The 21,360-nt window shown below is 41.8% G+C and overlaps 1 protein-coding gene across 1 annotated transcript in view; it reads right to left on the bottom strand.

Annotated features, from left to right (window-relative positions):
- SND1 (staphylococcal nuclease and tudor domain containing 1) overlaps positions 1 to 21,360 on the bottom strand; it is a 422,592-nt gene that overhangs the window by 148,809 nt on the left and 252,423 nt on the right. Inside the window, exon 15 of the mRNA XM_007089922.2 lies at positions 2,696 to 2,837. Coding sequence (XP_007089984.2) covers positions 2,696 to 2,837 — 142 coding nt within the window. The remainder of the gene's footprint in view (positions 1 to 2,695; positions 2,838 to 21,360) is intronic.

Raw genomic sequence — 21,360 nt, 5'->3', positions numbered from 1 at the left:
CTGATCTCTGTCTACGTAACCACTTATTCCCTCCTCTGTATTACTTGTGTGCCTTGTAAATACTTCTCTCACCTAGTGCCCAATACTGCAGTTTGTCTGCATGTCTGTCTTCCCTCTAGAGTGTCCTGACACCCAGGACCACGTCTTACCAGGATGTAGAGTTGCTTGCTCTAAACTCAAAGGGAAAAAAGCCAGGGGCCTTTCCTTCAGTGAGCTTTCTGCTCATTCAGCAGGAGGCTAGAACAGTAACTTTCCTTGGTTTATTTCCATTTCGGGTAGGTCAGCGTCCCCACGGTAGAGCCAGAGCCCTGTGCACTCGCACTGTATAAGTATACCATTCCATGTAAGAGTTAAGAAAAGCTCTACTTGTGAATGAATTCACCAAGTCTTTGTGAGAGGAAGGGGAAGGAAACATATTTATGGGATAATCCACTTTATGACAGGCTTGTTCTGAACTCTCTGCACATGTCATTAAACCCTCACAAAAATCCCAAGAGGCAACAAACACTCTCTAGTTAACTGAAGTGTAAACTCAGGCTTCAAGGGAGTAAAAACCTCCCTGAAGTCACCTGCTTGTGCAGATTCAAACCGAGGCTTGCATGCTCTTACAACTTTTCACCGTCCTGTATCCTTGCTAGGTTTCTAAAGAAACCAGGAGATGCGGAATATAACTGCATATAGTATGGCAGGAGAAAACTGTAAAAGCTTCTATTTTATCATGTATTTGCCTTGGTAATCTATCTTTCAAAATACATGTTAATGCAGGCACTGTCTTTTGAATTGCTAAGCTTAGAATAATGCCAAGTCCACACAGGAACTGGCTGCTGCAGAGGCGAGTGACCAGGCTGCATGAGTCTGGGTTTCAGTGGGTCGGAAACTGCCCCAGTGAACACTCAAGCAACACATATTCTACTATACATATATAGCAGGACAATGCCTTTCTGGCAGGTGGCTAAAGTCCAGAACAGTCAAGCAAGACAAATGCTCCATGGGAAAGAAAGTACAACCAGAAGGGTTCTGCGGAAAAAATCCAGCCAGGATAGGTCTAAGCTCTGAGCCGGCTCCAGTCAGGTCGTTTTGAGTTTAGAAGCCAGAGCTTCAATGTTTTCTTTCCCCTATAAACCCGTGGCCAAGCTTCCCAGAAAGAATGATCCTTTTTCTCTTGTTCACCTCAGGGATAAAGCTCCAGACTGCCAAAGAGGACACTTTTGTTTTGTAGGTACAGACAGAAGGAGAAGCTGAATATATACTTCAAACTCTGTAACAACAAGAATTCACTGATAAGAAACTTCTCCGCTCCGGAAATCTTAAGCAAAGGGCACAGATGGCCTCCCTCACACACTGCCACACTACCCCTCGGTGTACCCCTGCCACACTCACAAGAGCACAGCCCTCCGGTAAGGTACGGGTTTGGTTTGGTCCTTCCTTTCTGCAGCTGCCTCTGAGCTTCATGTCGTACTTCAATTAGTCCCTTCAGAAAGCCTGCAGAGCTGTGCAGTGATCATTACCTTCTAAAGAGTATGAGAGAGAGCCTCAGCCAGAAGTGGCGGCCCAGCAGCAGCAGTGAGCGTCACGGCCATGTGTTTGGTGAGTGATTTATCTCACATAACAACCCATTTAGTGAGGGCCTGGGGGAGGCCCTTATCCAGAGAAGAAACTCTCGGTGCCTTCTAGGAAAAGGAGGCTGAGGCAATCTGGCAGGGGACAGCAAGTGTGGCTCCCATTTCTCTTCCCCCGTGACAAATTCTACTCAAGAATCCCAACAGAAGGAGTGCTGAGGGAACAGAGTAGCAACAGAAAAGGCGACGTGCACCAGGAGGACACGGCGGAATATGTCCTTTGTGAGGGAGTGAATGCTTGTGTGTACAGGAGTGGAGTGTGGGGCGTTGAAGTAAAATGACACTTTCTCTCAAAGAGCACAGTCTCTGCGAAGTACTCACTAGAAATAAGTAACTTTATTATCTGCCATCAGGGAAGAAATAAAGCAGTCTGCTCCTTGAATGCATAAATGTAAATTGCTCCAAGAGCACAGTTGATACAGAGTCTTACTGGGTTGTGAAATATTAAACTACTAGAAGAAAAGATAGGGTAAGAGAGATGCACGGTCAGTCAGCAAAGAAAGGGTGGCTTGCCCTTGCGTGTCAAACTTAGTGCGACAGAGAAATACTATAGATGCAGGAGTCTGCGAAGGTAATGTCATGTCTGAGTTTTCACAAAAGATTTGGATCCTAACGACACCTGAAAAGAATAAAAGAGAGACAAAGGGCACTGCCTAGGGAGATACGAGGGGAGGGTATGTCAGCCCTTTGGGTGATTGCACACGACTAACATGACAGGCGTTGTCTACCCCAGATGGGAAATAACCACTGTGCGAATTCCATCAAGATTTTCCTTTGTCTGGAATTCCCTTCACTCAGGCTGTGCAAGGATACATTTTTAAGCTACTTTTAAGCTACTCTACTCTTCTATCCTGTGGTTGGTAGAAATGAGGAACAGGGAGAGGGCAGTGCTGGGTCTGCCGTAACAGAGGGGTCAAATCTACAAATTTTGTGTTCACATCTCAATTAGAGACTAAAACACCCAGATGGGTTCAAGGTCCTATCCACAACACAAGGGAAAGGAAGGCACATGACCTCCATGCAGGACTTCTGAGCCCCAGGAAGAATTATCAGGACACAGAACACACAAGACTTACCCGCAAGCAAGAATGTGATAAGGCAAGTTTCCTTTGGCAAATACAGCTTGAGACGAGAACCACTGAAGACATATTCCACCACAGCTTCCGAACGACCTGCCCGCTGAAGGAAGGGCAGAAACTGCTTTGCTTTTTGGGTGTCCTGGTGGATAAAAGAAAAGAATCGTTAGAAAAAAGTAATAGAATCTGAGCAAATGATTCTTTCTCTCTGTTCTAGGGCAGAAAGTCTGGCAGACCACAGGAAGCTCGTCGGCAAATAACCCTAGAAGATCAGACTATTCTGAAACTACGACATAGGCAAGATACCCATGTGATGTCGACAGAAGAAATATAGTTAATCAGAGGCTTCCAGAACATTCCGTGTGCTTTCCTCGATTCTGTTCCTACGCACTCAATGGATACACAAGTTAGGAAAGTGCTTTTAAATGAAAATGTCACTCCTCACAGGATGGAAAAAAGGGCTTTTCTCCCTTCAACATAAATTGAGGGGAGAAGACCAATACTAACGTTCCTTGGAGGTTAATTTAACCTTTAATTATCATTAAAAAAAAAAAAAAAAAAAGTGACTCCCAGGCTGTTACCAAAAGCCCCTTCCCAAGAAACTCAAAGTAGTTCGCCTTTAATCTTCAGTAGGTTATGTTGATTCAGAGCTCACTGTTTTTGAACGTGAAGAGTGCAGCCTTCTTTGGGTGCCTGTACAGCAAGGCTTATTCTACAAGCTTTTCAGGGGTGAGCTGGGACCTGGGCACACTGTTCCTGTTCCCAGCCTGGGAAATCTCTAACAGTAGGACATGTTCATGGGGACCTATATCACATCAAGTCAGCATGAATAATTATAGAAACAAGAAAAACACACAAAACTGCAAAGCACTTTAAAACTTTTTTCATGCACAAAACACAAAGTGCACGCACTCTACTGTCAAGAGTAGTCAAGAGTAACCAAATCACGGACATTTTGAACCTCAGAGCTATCAGCTACAGAACTCAGCTTTCATTCTCTCTCAAGCTAATTAGACAAATGATAGAGTAAGCAAGAATCAAAACATCACACTGCATGTGCTGGGGGAATAGTCCGCGGATGTCAGAATTTCCAAGGTTTTCAGCCCAGCCAGCAGAACTGGCAACTCCTTCTGAGGACAGCAAGCTCTGCACACTTTCCTGACTCCTGCGACACAAGCAGTCTGCACTCGCCAAGCTCTTCCTTTCTAACTCTGCTCCTAGCAACAGAGCTATTGTATCTAAATTAATGCACATTAGATAATGAAAATTTAACAAGCCATCAAGTATTTGAGAGCTTTCACAGCAGCCAAAGGGGGCTCCTCTCATTCAGAAGCAGTGAGGTAGGCTGCGATGAAAACAATATTTATAGTAATGAGATTCATCCTTCCCTTCAAACAGATTCTCAGAGAAAAGGAGAGACAGTCATCATTCTCGGTGTCTCTAATGGCACACTGGTAAAAGGTAAGGTAACAATGAGCTTTAGTGGGCTGGGAACTCCCCCAGTGAACACTCAAGCAACACATATTCTACTGTACATATACAGCGGGACAATGCCTTTCTGGCAGTTGGCGGAAGTCCAGAACAGTCAAGCAAGACAAATGCTCCATGAGAAAGAAAGCACTACCTGATTAAAATCCTTTTGCCACACTAGTCTAAATCTGGGACATTATTCATGAGCTGAGCCAGTAAGTCAACAACAATTATCAAATTGATTATCGCAAATCACGAGGCAACTTAATGTCTCTGAAGAGAGGGCCTTTCCCTTCAAAACTGCAGTCATCTATATTTTTCAGAAACAGACTTTTGCTCATTGTCTTATGGATGTATTTATCTGGAGGGAAAGAAAGGTGCTTATAGGAATAACAGCAACACACACACACACACACACACACACACGGATATTAATACAAAAAGAAAGTTGGAGCAGACTCTCATCCTATTTTGCTAGAGGATTACCTACTTTATCAAGAGAGATAATTTCTCAGACCGGGAACCAAGGAGAAACAAAAGGTACCTGACTATCAGCCATGTAATAAAACAAAATCCATGTTCCTGACTCCTCCTAAGTTTCAATCTACAATTTAACAGTCCTAATCCAGAGACAACATATGGGAAGATGGCAAAGAGAATGTGACATGCCACTGATTATGACAAAGATTAGAAGTGAAAGCCAAAGACGACAACCGAAGGCATGAAAACAAATTTTAAAAGCCTACCACAACTGTCCGTATTTACTTCCAGAGGCCAAACTGCAAGACAAGACACGGAGCTCCCTTATCCTCTTGAGGCAAGTGTTCCAAAGGCTTGAAGATGATATGCCTATGAACCACCCGTTAAGGGAAAAGATGGAAATTTTATTCAAGTTCATAGATTTTTAAGAATAAAAAATTCTTATAAAGTCAACTAAACTGAATGTAAGCACCGGAGGATGTCAGCTCTTTCAAATCCCCATCCCAGGCAGACAATGGTGTCTGTCTTTCCTTGTCATCTCGACTGCTTCCTTTGCTTGGCATGTTCCTTTTCAATACAAAAATTCTTAAAAACCTGAAAATTTGTTTCAGTGGCTCAAATGAAAAGACTGGTAAGTCAGACTGACAAGTTCCCTCAGGTGATGTAGCCATAAACCATTCCCTGCCAATTTAGCTATGGGATTTATTTATTTTAGAAGTTCTGACTGTTATCACCATAAAATTGACTGAACGGGGCTAAACTCTGGCTTTCCAAAGAGCCCGTGCAAGTACGTACAGCCATGTGCTTTTCAGTCTTTCACACTCCTTTCTAAGGTTTCAACACTAGGTAAGTAAGAGAAACTAGATTATGAGGAACAGTAAAATAAAGAGCAGTTTAGGTCCACTGAGGAGTTGAAGATGCCAGGTGGACCTTAAGGACAGTAAAGTGAGAAAGTTCAAATGACACCATTAACATGACATTTGACAGTCTCCAATAATCCTGAAGGAGGACCTAGTGAGATTTAGTGAAACCAAAGGTTTCTTTATAACATTGTACTCCAAAATGTATTTTTAAATTTAAAAATTATAGGCCTCAGATTGAAAGAGATAACAACGTTCAGACTTCTGGCACAGAAGGCTCGTTTCGAGGTAAGAATATTCAGTATCAAATACTTCTGTTTTGAAGTCTGGTTGCAGAGACTCTCATCCTCAGGTTTTCCATGTTGTGACTCATGTACACGAGGCCTGGGAATCTACTTGCCATAGTTACCTGGCCTGACATTGGCTCAAGGCTTTGAGAATCCAAGCAGATAAATTAGCTATAGTTTTCTGTACCAATATTCCCCTCCACTGGTGTAAATAATCAAGAAGCAACTGTACTTCTGAGCAGGTGGGTCTTTTTTTGTTGCACTGCTAGTTTTCACATTACCTGTGCTCCAAAACAAAACATACATAAGCATTTTCCTGTAATCCTAGAAAAGCTAATTTTAGGTTGCATTAGCTACATTTAACTTGCTATCGTGGATGGCATCTCTTTAAGGAATGTTTCTGCCTCCTCAATAAACCTTGAAATTGAGAAAGTAATGATGCAACAAATGTGCCTGGGGTGACTTCATTTCAAAGGATGTTGATATCTATACCTCCAACTTATAAGAACGGGGTTTGGAATGACCCCAAAGAAAGGCAGGATGACCCTGAGGGAGAGGGAAAGGTTATAAAGACGCCATCATTATATACTCCTAGGCTGTCCTCACTTCCGGCCCGTAAGGCTAAACCTCTTCCAAATGCAGGCACATACGTCAATGCCTGTAAGAAACTCCCTTCAGCAGTTAGACTGCAACTTGTCTCTACAAAGTACCTGCGCTGTGTAAGCAAACACATTTAAGATCATTTAGTACAATGAATTATCAAGTTTGGGAGAGCGGGCAGGCTGGGGGCAGAAGAGGGCAGGGGCAAGGCAGGGGCAAGGCAGGGGCAAGGCAGGGGCAAGGCAGGGGCAAGGCAGAGGCATGGCAGGCATAGGACAGCTCCACGGTACACTACTCAGACACCCGTGGCCTCTGCATCCCAGAAGAGCACAATTTACATAGATCGAAGTTCTGTGAATTCTGGAACAGGGTTGAGGCTGTCAGATTGTACTAGAAGTTTAGCAAAGTGAATTCTAGGATTTTTCCACTGAAAATATCCATAGAGTAGGCATTAACAGTAACAGTTACTGGCGAGAAGCAAACATCCCAACACACAAAACAGTGCAGGGAAATGGGAATCAGAGTAAACCTATTAGTTAACCATTAATCAGGATTATCGTGAGCAGGTCTCAAAAGGGAACTGCTAATTGGTTTTCATCATCACAGTCGCTCTTAGATTAACATCACAGCAAAAAGAACTAAAAACAAACACGTGTAGAGCTTATTAGGGTACCGAGGGGGTGCTCCACTAGCGGTTGAGCAACTCAATTTGAAAGAAGCCCACCAACCTGACCGAAGCTGCCTGACTTTCGCCCCCTCCAGCAAAGGAGGACTCTGCGGGCTAAAGGGCCCCAGAGCACAATGCTGTCTGGGTGCAACCAATCATAATACTGAAGTGGCAGAATCTGTGTATACAAAAGAACAGGTAACAGATACGGAGGGAAAAAAGAACGGGGAGATCAGAATAGCTAAGGACAGGATCCAAGCACACTCACGTTTTAAGGCATATTGTGACAACGCATCGCCACAGAGATAGAACTTTTCAGGGCTCCTCACACCAGGAGGATTTTTCCTGCAGCTGTGTGGAAGACAAAAAAGTAGTACATCCCCTACTAGAAGGGCAAGAAAGTCATCCATCACTCCACACTCTTCCTCTTTCTCACAACCTGGGCTCTATGGCCCCAGTTGACGTTTCAATTCACAGAATGAGGCTATGGTTCTCTGTGAGGAAGCAGCTGTACGTACAGAGCGATAATCTCTAGATAAAAATGGGGCCCCGGGGGAGATACTTGGGAGTGCCATCCAGCTCCAACATTACAACAAAGCACTTAAAATTTGCAACCAACCTTCCCTGGTTGGTTATTGATGTTTCTTGGTGAGGTGTGTATGAGGGAACCGGGGGCAGGAACATCAGTGAGGTGCAAGTTTAACAGGAATGAAGTGAACATAGCAGAGAACCTAGAGAAAAACACTTTGACTACAACACAAAATTATAAGGAAACAAGGAAAAAAAAGGCGCTACAGCCAGGCCATCAATAATCTTTCATTAAGTGCTGTCTGTAGTTTATAGTTTCTCACACTATTTACCTCCTTGGCACTAAACCTCACTCAGGCCTCCAACATGGCAGAGCGCAGGAGGAACAATGTCTTGTGCCCTGGGCTCCACTCCTGGGAGCATGAAGCAAGAGGACAACTGCAGGAGCACCGAGCTGGAAGACAGCTTTGAGCTCAGGAGGCTGGTGCTCCAATGGGTGGCACCCTCAACAGAGAACACAACCTTCCGTTTTCCTCCCTGACTTTACCCCTCTACCAATTATTACGTTAGGACGACCCAGCTAAGCAAAGCTTCCAAACTTGCAAACCAAGGACAGATCAAAGGGCAGAAGGAACTTCTCAAACTGTACGAAAGCTGCAGAGCATGTCAGCGCAAGTGTGGCTTCATGTCCCAAATATGGAGGAAAAGATATTTCTCTGCAATCAGACTTGAAACTTTAAGGATGTGCCTGTCGCCCTCAGGAACCCTGCAAAGGACAGGTGTCCATAAATATTTCTATTTGCTTGGTCTTGTCTACCACCTATTTTTTTTCCCAAAAGGTCCAATACTGATAAAAGAAAGCAGCTCTTGGTGATGTGCTTGGTGATGAGAAGACACTGCCTGTGCTTAGAAGAAAAATGGGCAAAGCAGCATTCTGATGGACAATCATGGCAGCCTAACTGAGAAAAAAGTCAAGTCGCATTACAGAAATAGATTAGGGAGCCCCAGAATATTGTCTGGACTTCATCCGTAATCACCTCAAGCTGGAAATAGCTTTTAAGCTCCCTCAACAGGGGATGGAGAAACCAGCTGCAGCCCACTCACACAATGGAATGCTACTCTGCAGTAACAAGGATGTAGTCAACAACATGGACGGATCTCAAAAGCATGGTTCCCTTTATGTGACATGTCACGAAGTTAAGCTGTAAGGACAGAAAGTAGATCAGCGGCCACCAGGGACTAGGGGAAGGGCTACAGGATGACTCCCAGGGGACAGAAGATTTTTCTGGGATGATGCAATAGTTCCATTGTCTTGACTATGGTGATGATTACATGTATTCATTGGTTCTCAAAATGTACATGTTTATCAAAACTCATAGAATTAGATACTACAAATGATACATTTTAGGTATATAAATTATACCCAAATTTTAAAAATGAAAAAATTGGCCTAGACTATGAAATATTTTAATTTTTAACTTAAGAAAACTTTTTTCCCTAGTCAACGAATTTGTAAGTAGCTCAGGGTAACCAGTTCAAAATGAAACACTTGTTATGCTTCAGATAAACTACTTTAACTATTCAATGAATGAAAGTATTTTTAAAAATTCAAGCAGAAAATAGTTTAGATGAGACAAATCATGGGGTTACAGGAAGGAAAAAAAAGTCTTATCAGTCTCCCAAAAGCAGCATAAGAAAGTATTAATTCTTGGGTAATAGCTAAAGGAAAGCCTGAGGTCATCCTCAATTGGCTATACAGAGGAAATGTTTTGTTCAAATAAAGTACTACTAAGTACATATCTCCATTGACATTTTTTTCCTACCTTGAAATAAAATCATGTGATATGGCTTACTGTGAATAAAATAATATCCAATTCTCTATCAAATGAGAATTCTATACTGGCTCAGAGATTATTCTTTTATTGAATGACTTTCAATTTCCCAAATTTAACCAGCTAAAATTATACTGTGATAACCATTCAATTTAACCTTTAGAAATGAAGTCATTGCCTTTTAGTGGAAAAATCTGCATTTTTATCATCAATAGAAAATACAACGCCCTTGGCTTATTCTACAGGACTTTTTTCTTTTATGGACTGTAAGTTTAGCATAGAAAGAGCAGATGGTGGGAGAAGTAACTATTTACCTAATTAGAATAAACTATCAACAACCCAAGGTTGCTTTTATCTGACCTTCAATCCACTTTCTCTAACTTGGATGAGGTGTGGAGCCCATGGAGGCGGCGTGCCAAGGAACATCCTTCCTCAAGTCTGCTGGTCCACAGAACTATCTCAAACTTATGATTTGGAATTTGTGAGGTCCAGAAAAGTTTCTAAAATAAACCCCACCTTCTTTCCCCCATCCCGAACAACCCCTTTTCCCACTTCTCCATATTCTAACTTCCCAACAAATTATTACGATTTTTCTTAAACCGATATTCAGTGTTCATTAAGACTTTGTTACATTACAGCCCCCCCCCCCCCCCCGCATGCTCCCCTCCTTCCTCCTGCTGACTTCTGCAAGGTGGCCTGTGGGGCCTGCGGCACAATGGATGTCCTGGGTCTTCTCTTCACCAAGACCCTGGAAATTCCCTTCACATCCTATCCTGGGTTGTATTTTCTAGATCCACAACTTCCTCTTTCTTGGTTTACTTCCTTTCTATTAAAATAATAATAATAATAATAATAATAATAATAATAATAATAATAAAAATTGTATTTCATAAAAATGTCTTCACTGTCTGAGGTCAGGTAAGTAAATATAGTATTGCTCATTTGAAACACTATTCTCTTCATAAGTACTCTGAGTCAACAGATAAATTCCTTTCGTTATCCATCAGCATAGTAATAAGGTATCTAGAGGAGCTTAACACACTGGAAGACTTATCTTCCAATTATTTTCAGGTTAAATATTTCTCAAAAAAACATGTTATTTATCCGAATTGTAGACATCTAATTTGTAATAAAGTATTAAATTTATTTAAAAATATAAAGGTGCCATTTCTATTTTAAACTGGTAAAAATAAGCACAACCAATGATAACAGAAAAAGACCATTTACATTAAAAAAACACTGTGCTGTTACTTTTCTAAGAATGAAGTGATGACTCTTTTTATAGGAAAACCACAGTAGACATCCTGAACATTTTTGGAAAAAGGACATGCAACTGATCTAAAAACACAGCTTACACATGGTTAGTGACAATGAGAATCTAGAACAAAGCACACCAACCAGTCTACTGTTCTGGATGTCAATTATAAGACCACGACTAAAAACAAAGACTAACAGGGGCATCTGGGCGGCTCAATCGGTTAAGTGTCCGACTTTGGCTCAGCTCATGATCTTATAGTCTGTGAGTTGGAGCCCTGCACTGGGCTCTTTGCTGACAGCCTGGAGCCTGCTTCAGATTCTGTGTCTCCCTCTCCCTCTGCCCCTCCCTCGCTCACACGTGGTCTCTCTCTGTCACAAAAAATAAACATTGAAAAAAAATAACTAACAGGTTTGAAATATATTTTTCTTTAAAAGTTTCAGATCAATTTTTATCACTTCCAAAGTCTCTACAGGCAAGAGGTAAGAATTTATTACAGAAGCAGAAAATGGCTTGAGAGATAATTAAAATACTATGTGCAGAGTAAAGAATTTAAAAGACAGTCTAATGAAGCACAGGTTTCATTTCATGGGCAAATCAAGAACTCAGGGGTAAGGAAATTAATGGCATGCTAAACTCTACCCCACCTGAGATAAGAACTTCAGAAAAAAATAGGGGACAGAAAAAAATCAGCAACCTGTGACATAAAATTTAAAATCAAAAGAAATATTATAAAAAATTAGAGGACTAAAGTTGAACATTTCTGCCTGGAGGCATACCAATTTAGATCCAGTGAATCTTAAAGTTTTTTTATTAGGTCTAATTTGTTTTCTTGAAACCCACATTTTAAAAGAGTTAACAAAAATAGATAATTTTTAAATGTGGAAGAGAAAGTTCTAGTTTTTGAGACACAGAGAGAAATGGCAACTAATTTGGTAAAAGTTTATTATTTCTTGAAATGTTTATTTATTCTCAGTGAGAGAGACAGAGAAAGGGAGAGAGAGAATCCCAAGGAGGCTCAGCGCTCTGTGCAGAGCCTGAAGCGGGCCTTGATCTCAAAAACTGTGACATCATCACCTGAGCCGAAATCAAGAGTTAGACACTCAACTGACTGTGCATTCAGGTGCCCTAGTAAACATTTATTAATAATTAAGACAGGTGATCAGTGTTTTGAAGAAGAATGTATCAAACCAAAAACCTATCATTTTACTCAAAAAAGATTTACAGATGCTAATGTTTAAAAAAAACTATATGCTCTCCTTTTGCTTAAGTTTCTAATTGATGGGATTGTTCTAAGAAAATAATTACAGACTATAAATTAGCTAAAGGAATCAAATGTTTATGAAAGGCAAAAACAATCCAAATAAACTAAATATCCCAGAATCTTAAGCTGATGAAATAAATTATAGTGTATCAAGAAGACATAACACCAGGTAGACATTATAAGCATGGTTCAAGGGGCACCTGGGTGGCTCAGTCAGTCAAATGTCCTACTTTGGCTCAGGTCATGATCTGCAGTTCATGAGCGCGAGTCCCACTCTGGGCTCACTTCTGTCAGTGTAGAGCCTGCTTCAGATCCTCCACCCTCCTCTCTCTGACCCTCCCCTGCTAGCACTCTCCCCAAAATAAATAAAATTAAAAATAAATAAATTAATTAATTAAAAATATGTTCAAAAAGACATTCATTTGGAAAAATATAATTTACTGGAAAAAGTAATTAAATTTTTTTTTTCAACGTTTTTTATTTATTTTTGGGACAGAGAGAGACAGAGCATGAACGGGGGAGGGGCAGAGAGAGAGGGAGACACAGAATCGGAAACAGGCTCCAGGCTCCGAGCCATCAGCCCAGAGCCCGACGCGGGGCTCGAACTCACGGGCCGCGAGATCGTGACCTGGCTGAAGTCGGACGCTTAACCGACTGCGCCATCCAGGCGCCCCTGGAAAAAGTAATTAAGCACCTACTATGTGCCAGGCACTGTTCAAGGCACTAAAGTTTCTCTCCTAAAAATAGCTTACATCATTTAAAAAAGGGGCAAAGTGGGCAGAAAAAAAAATTTTTAGGGGCCCCTGGGTGGCTCAGTTGGTTAAGCATAGAACTTCAGCTCAGGTCATGATCTCATGGTTGGTGAGTTCGAGCCCTGCTTAGGACTCTGTGCAGACAACTGAGAGCCTGGGGTCTGCTTCGGATTCTGTGTCTCCCCCCTCTCTCTGACCTTCCCCTGCTTGCACACACATTCTCTCTCAAAAGTAAATACACATTTTAAAAAATTAAAAAAAAACTATGAATAAAACAAAGAAATTTTAACATAAACCCACATTTTGGTAAATAGATGTATTTTTATTGAAAATTTTCAATTTTTAGAGTAGTGGTACAGGTCATTTTCTTCCTTTGGCTTATTTATATTTGCTGCATTTAATTTTTTTTTTTAACGTTTATTTATTATTGAGAGACAGAGAGAGACAGAGCGTGAGCAGGGGAGCGGCAGAGAGACAGGGAGACACAGAATCTGAAGCAGGTTCCAGGCTCTGAGCGGTCAGCACAGAGCCCGACGCAGAGCTCGAACTCACAAACTGCAAGATCATGACCTGAGCCGAAGTCAGACACTTAACCGACTGAGCCACCCAGGCACCCCAACATATTTGCTGCATTTAAAGCCAAAAATTTTGACACATAATTTGTGGTATAAAAATGTGTAAGTTTTTGTTTTCAAAAGAAAATAAATTAACATTCAGTGCTGACTGTGAGTTTATCTGGGCAGAGCTGAATCAGATCAGATAACTGTCTCTCCAGTTTTTGAGCCAAATTCAACATTTTTCTCAAGTGATAAAAGGCTTAAGTCATAATGAAACTACTCTTTTAGAAAAGGGTAGTTAGAAACATAGTGTTTTGGGGCACCTGGGTTGCTTAATCGGTTAAGCATCCAACTTCGGCTCAGGCCACGATCTTGCGGTTCGTGAGTTCGAGCCCTGCATCAGGCTGTGTGCTGAAAGCTCGGATTCTGGAGCCTACTTCGGATTCTGTGTCTTCCTCTCTCTCTGCCTCTCCCCCACTCATGCTCTGTCTCTCTGTCTCTCTTACAAATAAATAAACATTAAGGAAAAAAAAAAAAAAGAAATGTAGTGTTTTGAGTGTACTGGAGAATTCTAATACTTCCCAAAGAAAATTACAGATTTAACCCTGCCTACCCTAGTGACTATGCAATCCTGGGATGACGTAATCACATGTGGATGTTGTATCGGGATTCTAGAAGTAAGACTCTAAGGATCTAACCTACCAATGGAAACGATGTACCCCAGAATGCATGGGTGATGGCAGAGAATTCAAAGAGTTTTGATCAAGATACCCGAAGAAATTTGGAGGACCTCACATCACTGTCCTGTCTTTCTCTATGAGAGCATATGTAATTATGAATGCTTTGCGTTTCTCACTGATTGAAAACTACACAGACACCATCATTATACACATTTATCTATTTACTATTCCTAGGAAACTCCTAAAAGTGAAAGCATAGAGCTGTAAGACCTTGTTCCTGGGGATAGTCCAGTTAAGAGGACATCAGCTCTTATTCCCTATGCCCATTCATTTCACGGAAACTGCTCTAAAATCACCAGTAACTGGTGTTATTAAATCCACTGGACAGTTCTCAACCTTCATCTTTCTTGACCTTGAAGCAGCACAATCAAGTCTTGTGTTGTAAGGCTCTCTCCTCTCAGTTTCTAGGAGTTTCCTCTGACAGCTCAGGAACCACCTTTTCAAGTTTCTCTGGCAGGTAATGCCCCCCGCCTCCCCCCACCATGTATGATCTTTAAATTTTGGAAACAAGGGGCTTGGCCTAGGGACTCTTCTCTTAATATTCTCTGGGAATTTTGTGTGTGTGTGTGTGTGTGTGTGTCTGTGTGTGTGTGTATCCCCAACAGTTGTAAGTTCATGCATGAAGCGCAGGCCAATTTTCGGGGATCTGGACCATGTGAATGGCTCATGGGTACCGCAACTTTAACACGTCCAAAAATTCTTAATTTTCCCCCCAAATCTGCACCATCAATGTTTACCACATGGGAAAGCAGCACCACCGATCACCAGTTATTTGTACTCAGAGCATTTAGGGTGCTCACACATGACACCCAGTTTCATTGCCCTGATGCAAGCAATGGTCAAGTTCTACCAGTTCTACCGCCAAACTGGATCTCAAATTTTATCTCTCCTCAACCACTGTCTTGTGACACCCAGTTGTTTACCCCTGGTAACCAGCATCCTAACACCACTCTTGGTTCAAGTCTATCTCCACAGAGCAGCTAAGGTGAGGGCAGTGGGGTGGGGGAGGGGAAGATATATAATTATAAAATGCTGACCTAATTACTCCACTCCATTGTCAATGATTTCTCGTGATTCTTCAGAGATTTTTCAAAATTTTTCCTCAAGGATCATAAACTGTAAATGTTTCAATCATTTATCACCTTAATCCTCACATTTCAGCAATAATGGCCTTGCCTTTTGAACCCAAGCAACTTCCTAGCTCAGGACCTTCCCGTACATAGTTTCTTCATTCTTTAGCTCTGAACAAGATCCTTGAAAAACTCCTTCTTTAGGCCTCATTCATTTTTAGAGTTTATTTATTAATTTTGAGGGGGGAGAGGCAGAGAGAGAGAGAGAGAGAGAGAGAGAGAGAGAGAGAGAGAGATGGAGAGAGAATCCCAAGCAGGCTCCACGCTCGGGGTGCAGAGTCCAATGTGGGGCTCGATCCCATGAGATCATGACCTGAGCCAAACCAAGAGTCAGATGCTCAACTGACTGAGCCACCCAGACACCCCATTTTTAAATCACTTAAAAGGCCTCATTTTTAAATCACTTAAAAGATTTTTTCTGACCCCACTGAATAAGCTATGGCCCTGAGCACACATACTCACTACTAGCACAACTGTAATTATAGAAAGAATCATGTACATCTTATAAGGACTGTAACTGTCTTGTTCAATGTTATGTCCTTAACACCCAGCATTGTGTCTGACAGATAAGAAGCACTCAATATAATACTTATTGTTTGATCACTCATTCACTGACTCAACATGACAAATGCACTTAAAAAACAGGCCAGATGGCATATGTTAAATGTCTCAAAAGATAAAGAGGCGGTAAAAGAACTCAGAAGAGGGAGGGCTATGATCTGGGACTTGAACTGGATAAGGGTTTAGAATACAACTGATGATGATGACGGTAGTTATCTTCTATAGAGGACTTTCTATAGGCTCAACAGCATGCTCAACAATTTAATAATAATCACCACCACCATGTGAACCACTGCCCTCTGCTGAGCTCTCATTGCGTCAACTGCTGTAAGTACTCTGCATGGGTTAACACATTCAATCACACGGTGACCTATTGAGGTAAGGGCATTATTCACTTTACAGTGGAAAAACCACAGCATGGAGGGGTTAAATAACTTCCTCAAGGTGGCAAAGTAATAAGAATGGAGCCAGGATTTGAGCTTGGGCGATCAGATATTGGACCCATGCTACTGCTCGTGACTCCATAGCGTCACTATATTCTAATAAATCTGTACTCTTGCTACTAGCCTGTCTAGGTACTAACCACCACAGTTAACCTTATACCTAGTAGCCAAGGTCACATATTTTTCCCAAAACAGTATCATACTGCTTTAGGTCACTGCTTGGCAAATCAAATCTAAACTAGGCTCTGTGAAGAGATGCAAAAAAGATCTCCCTTCTTAGGAGTTTAGAAACGAGTGAGGAAAACCACTGCACGCGTCAGGTTGAGAATAGCTAACAATCGGTACACCAACAAACACAATATCATGGTAATGAGTGATTATGGAAATGCTAAAGAAAGGCATGATCAGAAGGCAGTGAGGATAAAAAGGGGAAACTGCCTGGGAGAAAAGAGATACCGTGGAAGAGGAGAAAGGCATGGTCAGGAGAAGAGAAGAGAAGAGACAGCACTCCCAGAAGAAGAAATGCTGTTCAAGAAATGCCAATTAATAACAAAGTCAGTCGGAATGGAGAAACTGAAACAGGGACAGACTGCATATGACGTAAAAGAAAATAAACGGTCTCTACCGTGGGTAAAGTATCTGGACATGCTGCAGTAATGTATTATCAACAGAACGACAAATTCAGAACCTTGGTAATAGCTTATATTCTCAGACACCTCCCAGAGCTGATACCGTATTAGGAATTTTTATCATTTCTTCCTGAAAACACCATTTCCTAAAGAACTGAGGCACAAAATTACTAGGTAATTTCAAGCCGACCCTGAGCCCTGATTCAAGGATATTTATCTGGACGTCAACACTGCAAAGAGTGTCCAAAATTCTGTACAACATATTCTCTAGGGAATATGTTAGAAGCGTGCTAAATAAAGCCTTAAAATACGAGTAAGCACAATTGTCTATGTTAGTAAAAATGACTTACTTTGAGATGTTTATATAAGCAACAGCCACAGGGCAAAATGAGTTCAATCTAGGGCTAAGTAGTGTTATGATGGTGAAGTGGAGAGTGAAGCCAGGGCTGGGCAGAAACATTTCAAGATCTATCACATCACTCAGCAGCCATGGGACAGAGGAGACAACCCAACCATACACCTGAACCTGGGAAGCAAAAATTCTATCAACTGCCTTCAAAATATGCTAACATTCATCTAGCCAAGCCTGTAATGGGCTCATTTAACCAATTTGGATCCATGAAATAGAATCAAAGAACAAGATCCACATGCACCCAGAGAATGGGAAAACTCGAGAGCATGAACCAGTGAGAGCCAAATCTAGGCTCCAGGCCACTCCCTTTGGAAAGAGAAGTCATTTTGTTTGGAAAAAAGTGCTCCTGAACTTCCTCAATTCCCTTTCTCCTTCTGTTGAACAAAGGAAGAAAGTAAAAAGTCATTATTATAGCTCAGGACACTTGATTGAAGGCTAGGACCCTGCTTCTAAGAGGCTCAGTTGCATGCATTCCTATGTGTTAAGTCATAAGTTAAATAAGGAATCAGAAGGGAACTAGAAAAATCTGTGGCAGAAAACTTCCTGAAAACAGAATTCAGTGCAGTGACATATCAAGTGTGATTATTTTGGAAAGAAGAAACTTTACTCTCAGAAGCAACAAATAAAGAATGACTGTCTTTGACAGTGTTCCACCTCTGGGCAAGTCACTTGATCAAACATTTCTTCAGAGGTGTTGAATTGCACAGCTGGGACACACTCAGCAAATGTCAAACTGTGCCCTGTCTTCAATGTCCAATCTCTACACCTCAATTGGCCATGCTGCCTGAAATTTCTATAAGAAAAGCCTACTGGTGAACAAAATGGTAGGCCAAGTAAGGTACAGGCATGGAACCAGGCATTCTGTAGATGAAAGAGACATTCACTTTAGAACTTTTTTAAACAAATTACTTTCACAACCAAAGGACACTTCACATTTCTAGGTAGACAGCAGGTAATAAAACAAAGACTTTTCAAAGCACATAATTGATCTCTTAATGCCCAATTTATAAATTGTTTTTTTCAATTTCTCTCGTTTCTGCAACTGCTTTCCCACTTGAAAGAATAGTTTTCAAAAAGGGAAAATCATGACTTTAATACAAATATACAATGAAAACATCAAGTATTTTATTTTTACCCACTAATTAATGAGGGAACCAATAAGACATTACAACTTACTCAAAAGAGAATCTGAGGACTGGATAAACATACGCAACTAGGATGTCGAGATTAATTTTCTAAAGACTCAAAACTGTAGAGTGAAAGACCACAGGGTGAAAATGTAACATTTGAAACCATTTCTCTTACAGGGTAGAAATCAATTGTGTCATATGTACAGGACCACATCTGTACAAGAATGAAATCATTTGCATTACCTCAGGCCTTCACAAGTTACATTATCTCTCCGCAGAGGTACAAAACAGCCCAGCTACAAAGGAGCAGACTTGACAGAATCAGATAACCCCAAAGGAATTACCAGGCAGAACTCAGCATTCCAGTGAAAGAATACTGAGTAATCGTTGTGCCTGTCCCAAAGTCTTTAACAATCTCTCCTGACACTCTCAACTAAAGGAGGTGAGATACTACGTCCTAAATTTAGTGCCCTATGGTGCAAAACAAACAAACAAACAAACAAACAAACAAACAAACAAACAAAAAACGAAAAAAACTTATCGCCACTAACAAAACCATGGATGCACACATAAAAGGAACAGAACTCAGTGAAAGGTGGATTAAATTGGTCAAAGGAGGTGCCTTAAACATAACATCACAAACTGCTAAATGCTGAAATACAGTCTTGAAACAATTCCAGCATTTCTTTCCAGGTTTTTATTGAGAAACTTGTTCAATTTGAGAAAGGCTTCTCTCCGATGCCCACTGCTTTCCAATTTCATTAGAAGGAGAAGGGGACACCCCTGCAGTTCTGGGGAGTTTGAATAGAGAGCTTCAAAAAACCTGAAGTGGCCACACAGGACTATGGCTGAAAGGGACAATGGACAAAAGACAATGAAGCGATGCCCTCAACTGTTAGGGAGAGCAGCTAGCTGAAGCCAACTACCCTGACACAATCAAGGTCACCTTAACAACATCCATCTCTGGAGGGGAGGAGAGGAAAAAGGTGAAGAGAAAAGAAAAGACCCTTCGCTTCCTTAGTAGCTGAGACACTTCTAGAGTAGCTGCCACTCTGGCATCACAGGTACCTTGTGCTGTGGAGGCTGCGGTACAGGTTTCTGTGCTGCGAGAATCCAAGTCAGTGAGCAGCATACTGCAGTCCACTTGAAGTTCAAAAACCTTGAATGGGAATAGGGGAAGAAGGGGACAGAGGAGTAGTGCCTTCCCCTAAACTGGCAACAACTCGAGCTTCCAAATATACAGGAGAGATGCGAGAAAACAATTGTGGGAACCCACCGCCAGGACTAATCATGGCTTCCCCACAAGGGGCCATCATATTTACGGAGCGTATCATGCTTGCTCTAGAGAACAAGTTCAGCAGACAGGGAGGGTATCTATGGGATTTCCCCAGGGTGGCAAATGCAGAGCCCAGCTGTGGGGCCATGGCTACGTGTGAATAGAGCTCTAGTGCTAAGCAACCCTCCAGGTCACAGAAGCCCACGGGGCAGAACCATAGGCCTTGGCCTTGTGTGGTTGGTATAAAAGGGACATCAGAACGAAATTCGAGGCTAAGGGAGAGTAAAAGCGGGAAGGGCTATTGAAACAAAAAACAAACAAGAAATGAGCAATGGTGCCATTAAGGTACAGTGATGAGACAGAACAGAAAGGTAGCTGTAAAAGACTGGAATAATACAAGAATACCATCTAAACAACGTGGGCCAGTAAGACATGAAAGGGAAACTAATTTAACACAGACCTAACTAACAAAGTCTCTGGGTGATGGGAGCGGCTTTCACCTTCTTAGTGGACAAACCAGTTTTAACTTTTCTTTAGCCAAAAAGAATATTATTATTTACCTCTTCCACTGATGCCCAACACCATGGGTAGTTAGGGAAAGATTACTTCTTTAAAGAGACCCTAGTGTTTTACAAAAGGAGGATAGCTTAAATACCCCAAGGGAAAGAGGACAGTGCTATTCAAGTACAAAAAGGCACTGAAAAACTAGGAGCTGATGGGAAAGGTCAGGAGGAGATGCTGGAAAAAAATCCAATTTATTTATTTTAAAGGAACACTTTGATCCTTTATATTTGCAAGTTAGAATCTCATTGGTCAATTCCCCAAGTGTTCATTTCACGATGAAATGAACAGCAAGAGGGACCCCCAAATTTCACCCTCTACCTCCTACCCCCAGAGCTAGTCTTTGGATCATTCCAGGCCCCTGCTTTAAGGAAATTCTTATCATTAATACTATGCACGTCCAACGAAATCATCATGGAGAGAGGAGGTTATAAGAAAGTGCGTGTGTAACATGAGCAAGGAACCAAAGTCCAAGTGAACACAGCAGCAGCTAACAGAAAAAAAAGACACAGGTCTTTACTGAAGGCAAGGAAGGAGAGCAAACAACAGCCATATGAACAGAGGACTTGCCATGACCCCATATCATGAAGAGGCAGAGACATTCAGAGAAGGGAAACTCTACCCAGGGACCTGCAGAAGTACAACTGGAGAGGACAGGAGGCTGGCCCAGGCTCTGTCATCTTGCACGGCTGTCAACAGAGTTCCAGACTCCTCACACACCAGAGAGGAAAGAACAGACACGGCAGGAAATGGAGGAAGAGGAAACAGACAGTGTGACTCACTGAGTACTGGTCCCGCACAAACGGAAAAGGAGTTTGGGGGGGGGGGGGTGGTGCGCAGGAAGAAGTAGTGTGCTGGCTGCAACCTGAGGAGTGGGGAGCAACTCAGAACTGTAATTGATTTGTCTGATTTACCAGAACAACAGTAAGCCATGCACCAGCCCCATTTTATTGCCTGTTTTACATTTTGTATCTGCAGGAGATCGTATTTATTACAGAGCAGGCTACAGCAAAAACAATAACAAACCTAAGATAAGAAACAGCCTTATATTCCACTGACACGCACATCCCAACTTTTGTCTGCCCGTGAGGGAGGGAGCGGAGATGGGATCAAGGAAAAACAAACCCCTCGAAGAATAAAAACGCGAACCTACGAAGTGAAATAACCACCACGTAACCATCCTCCAAATCAAATCAGATCTAGTGCCAAGTCTGTCAAATTCTTAGTTGGT

Source organism: Panthera tigris, chromosome A2 (assembly GCF_018350195.1).
Source record: "Panthera tigris isolate Pti1 chromosome A2, P.tigris_Pti1_mat1.1, whole genome shotgun sequence".
Lineage (NCBI taxonomy): Eukaryota > Metazoa > Chordata > Mammalia > Carnivora > Felidae > Panthera > Panthera tigris.
This window is presented reverse-complemented; position numbering and strand designations above follow the sequence as displayed.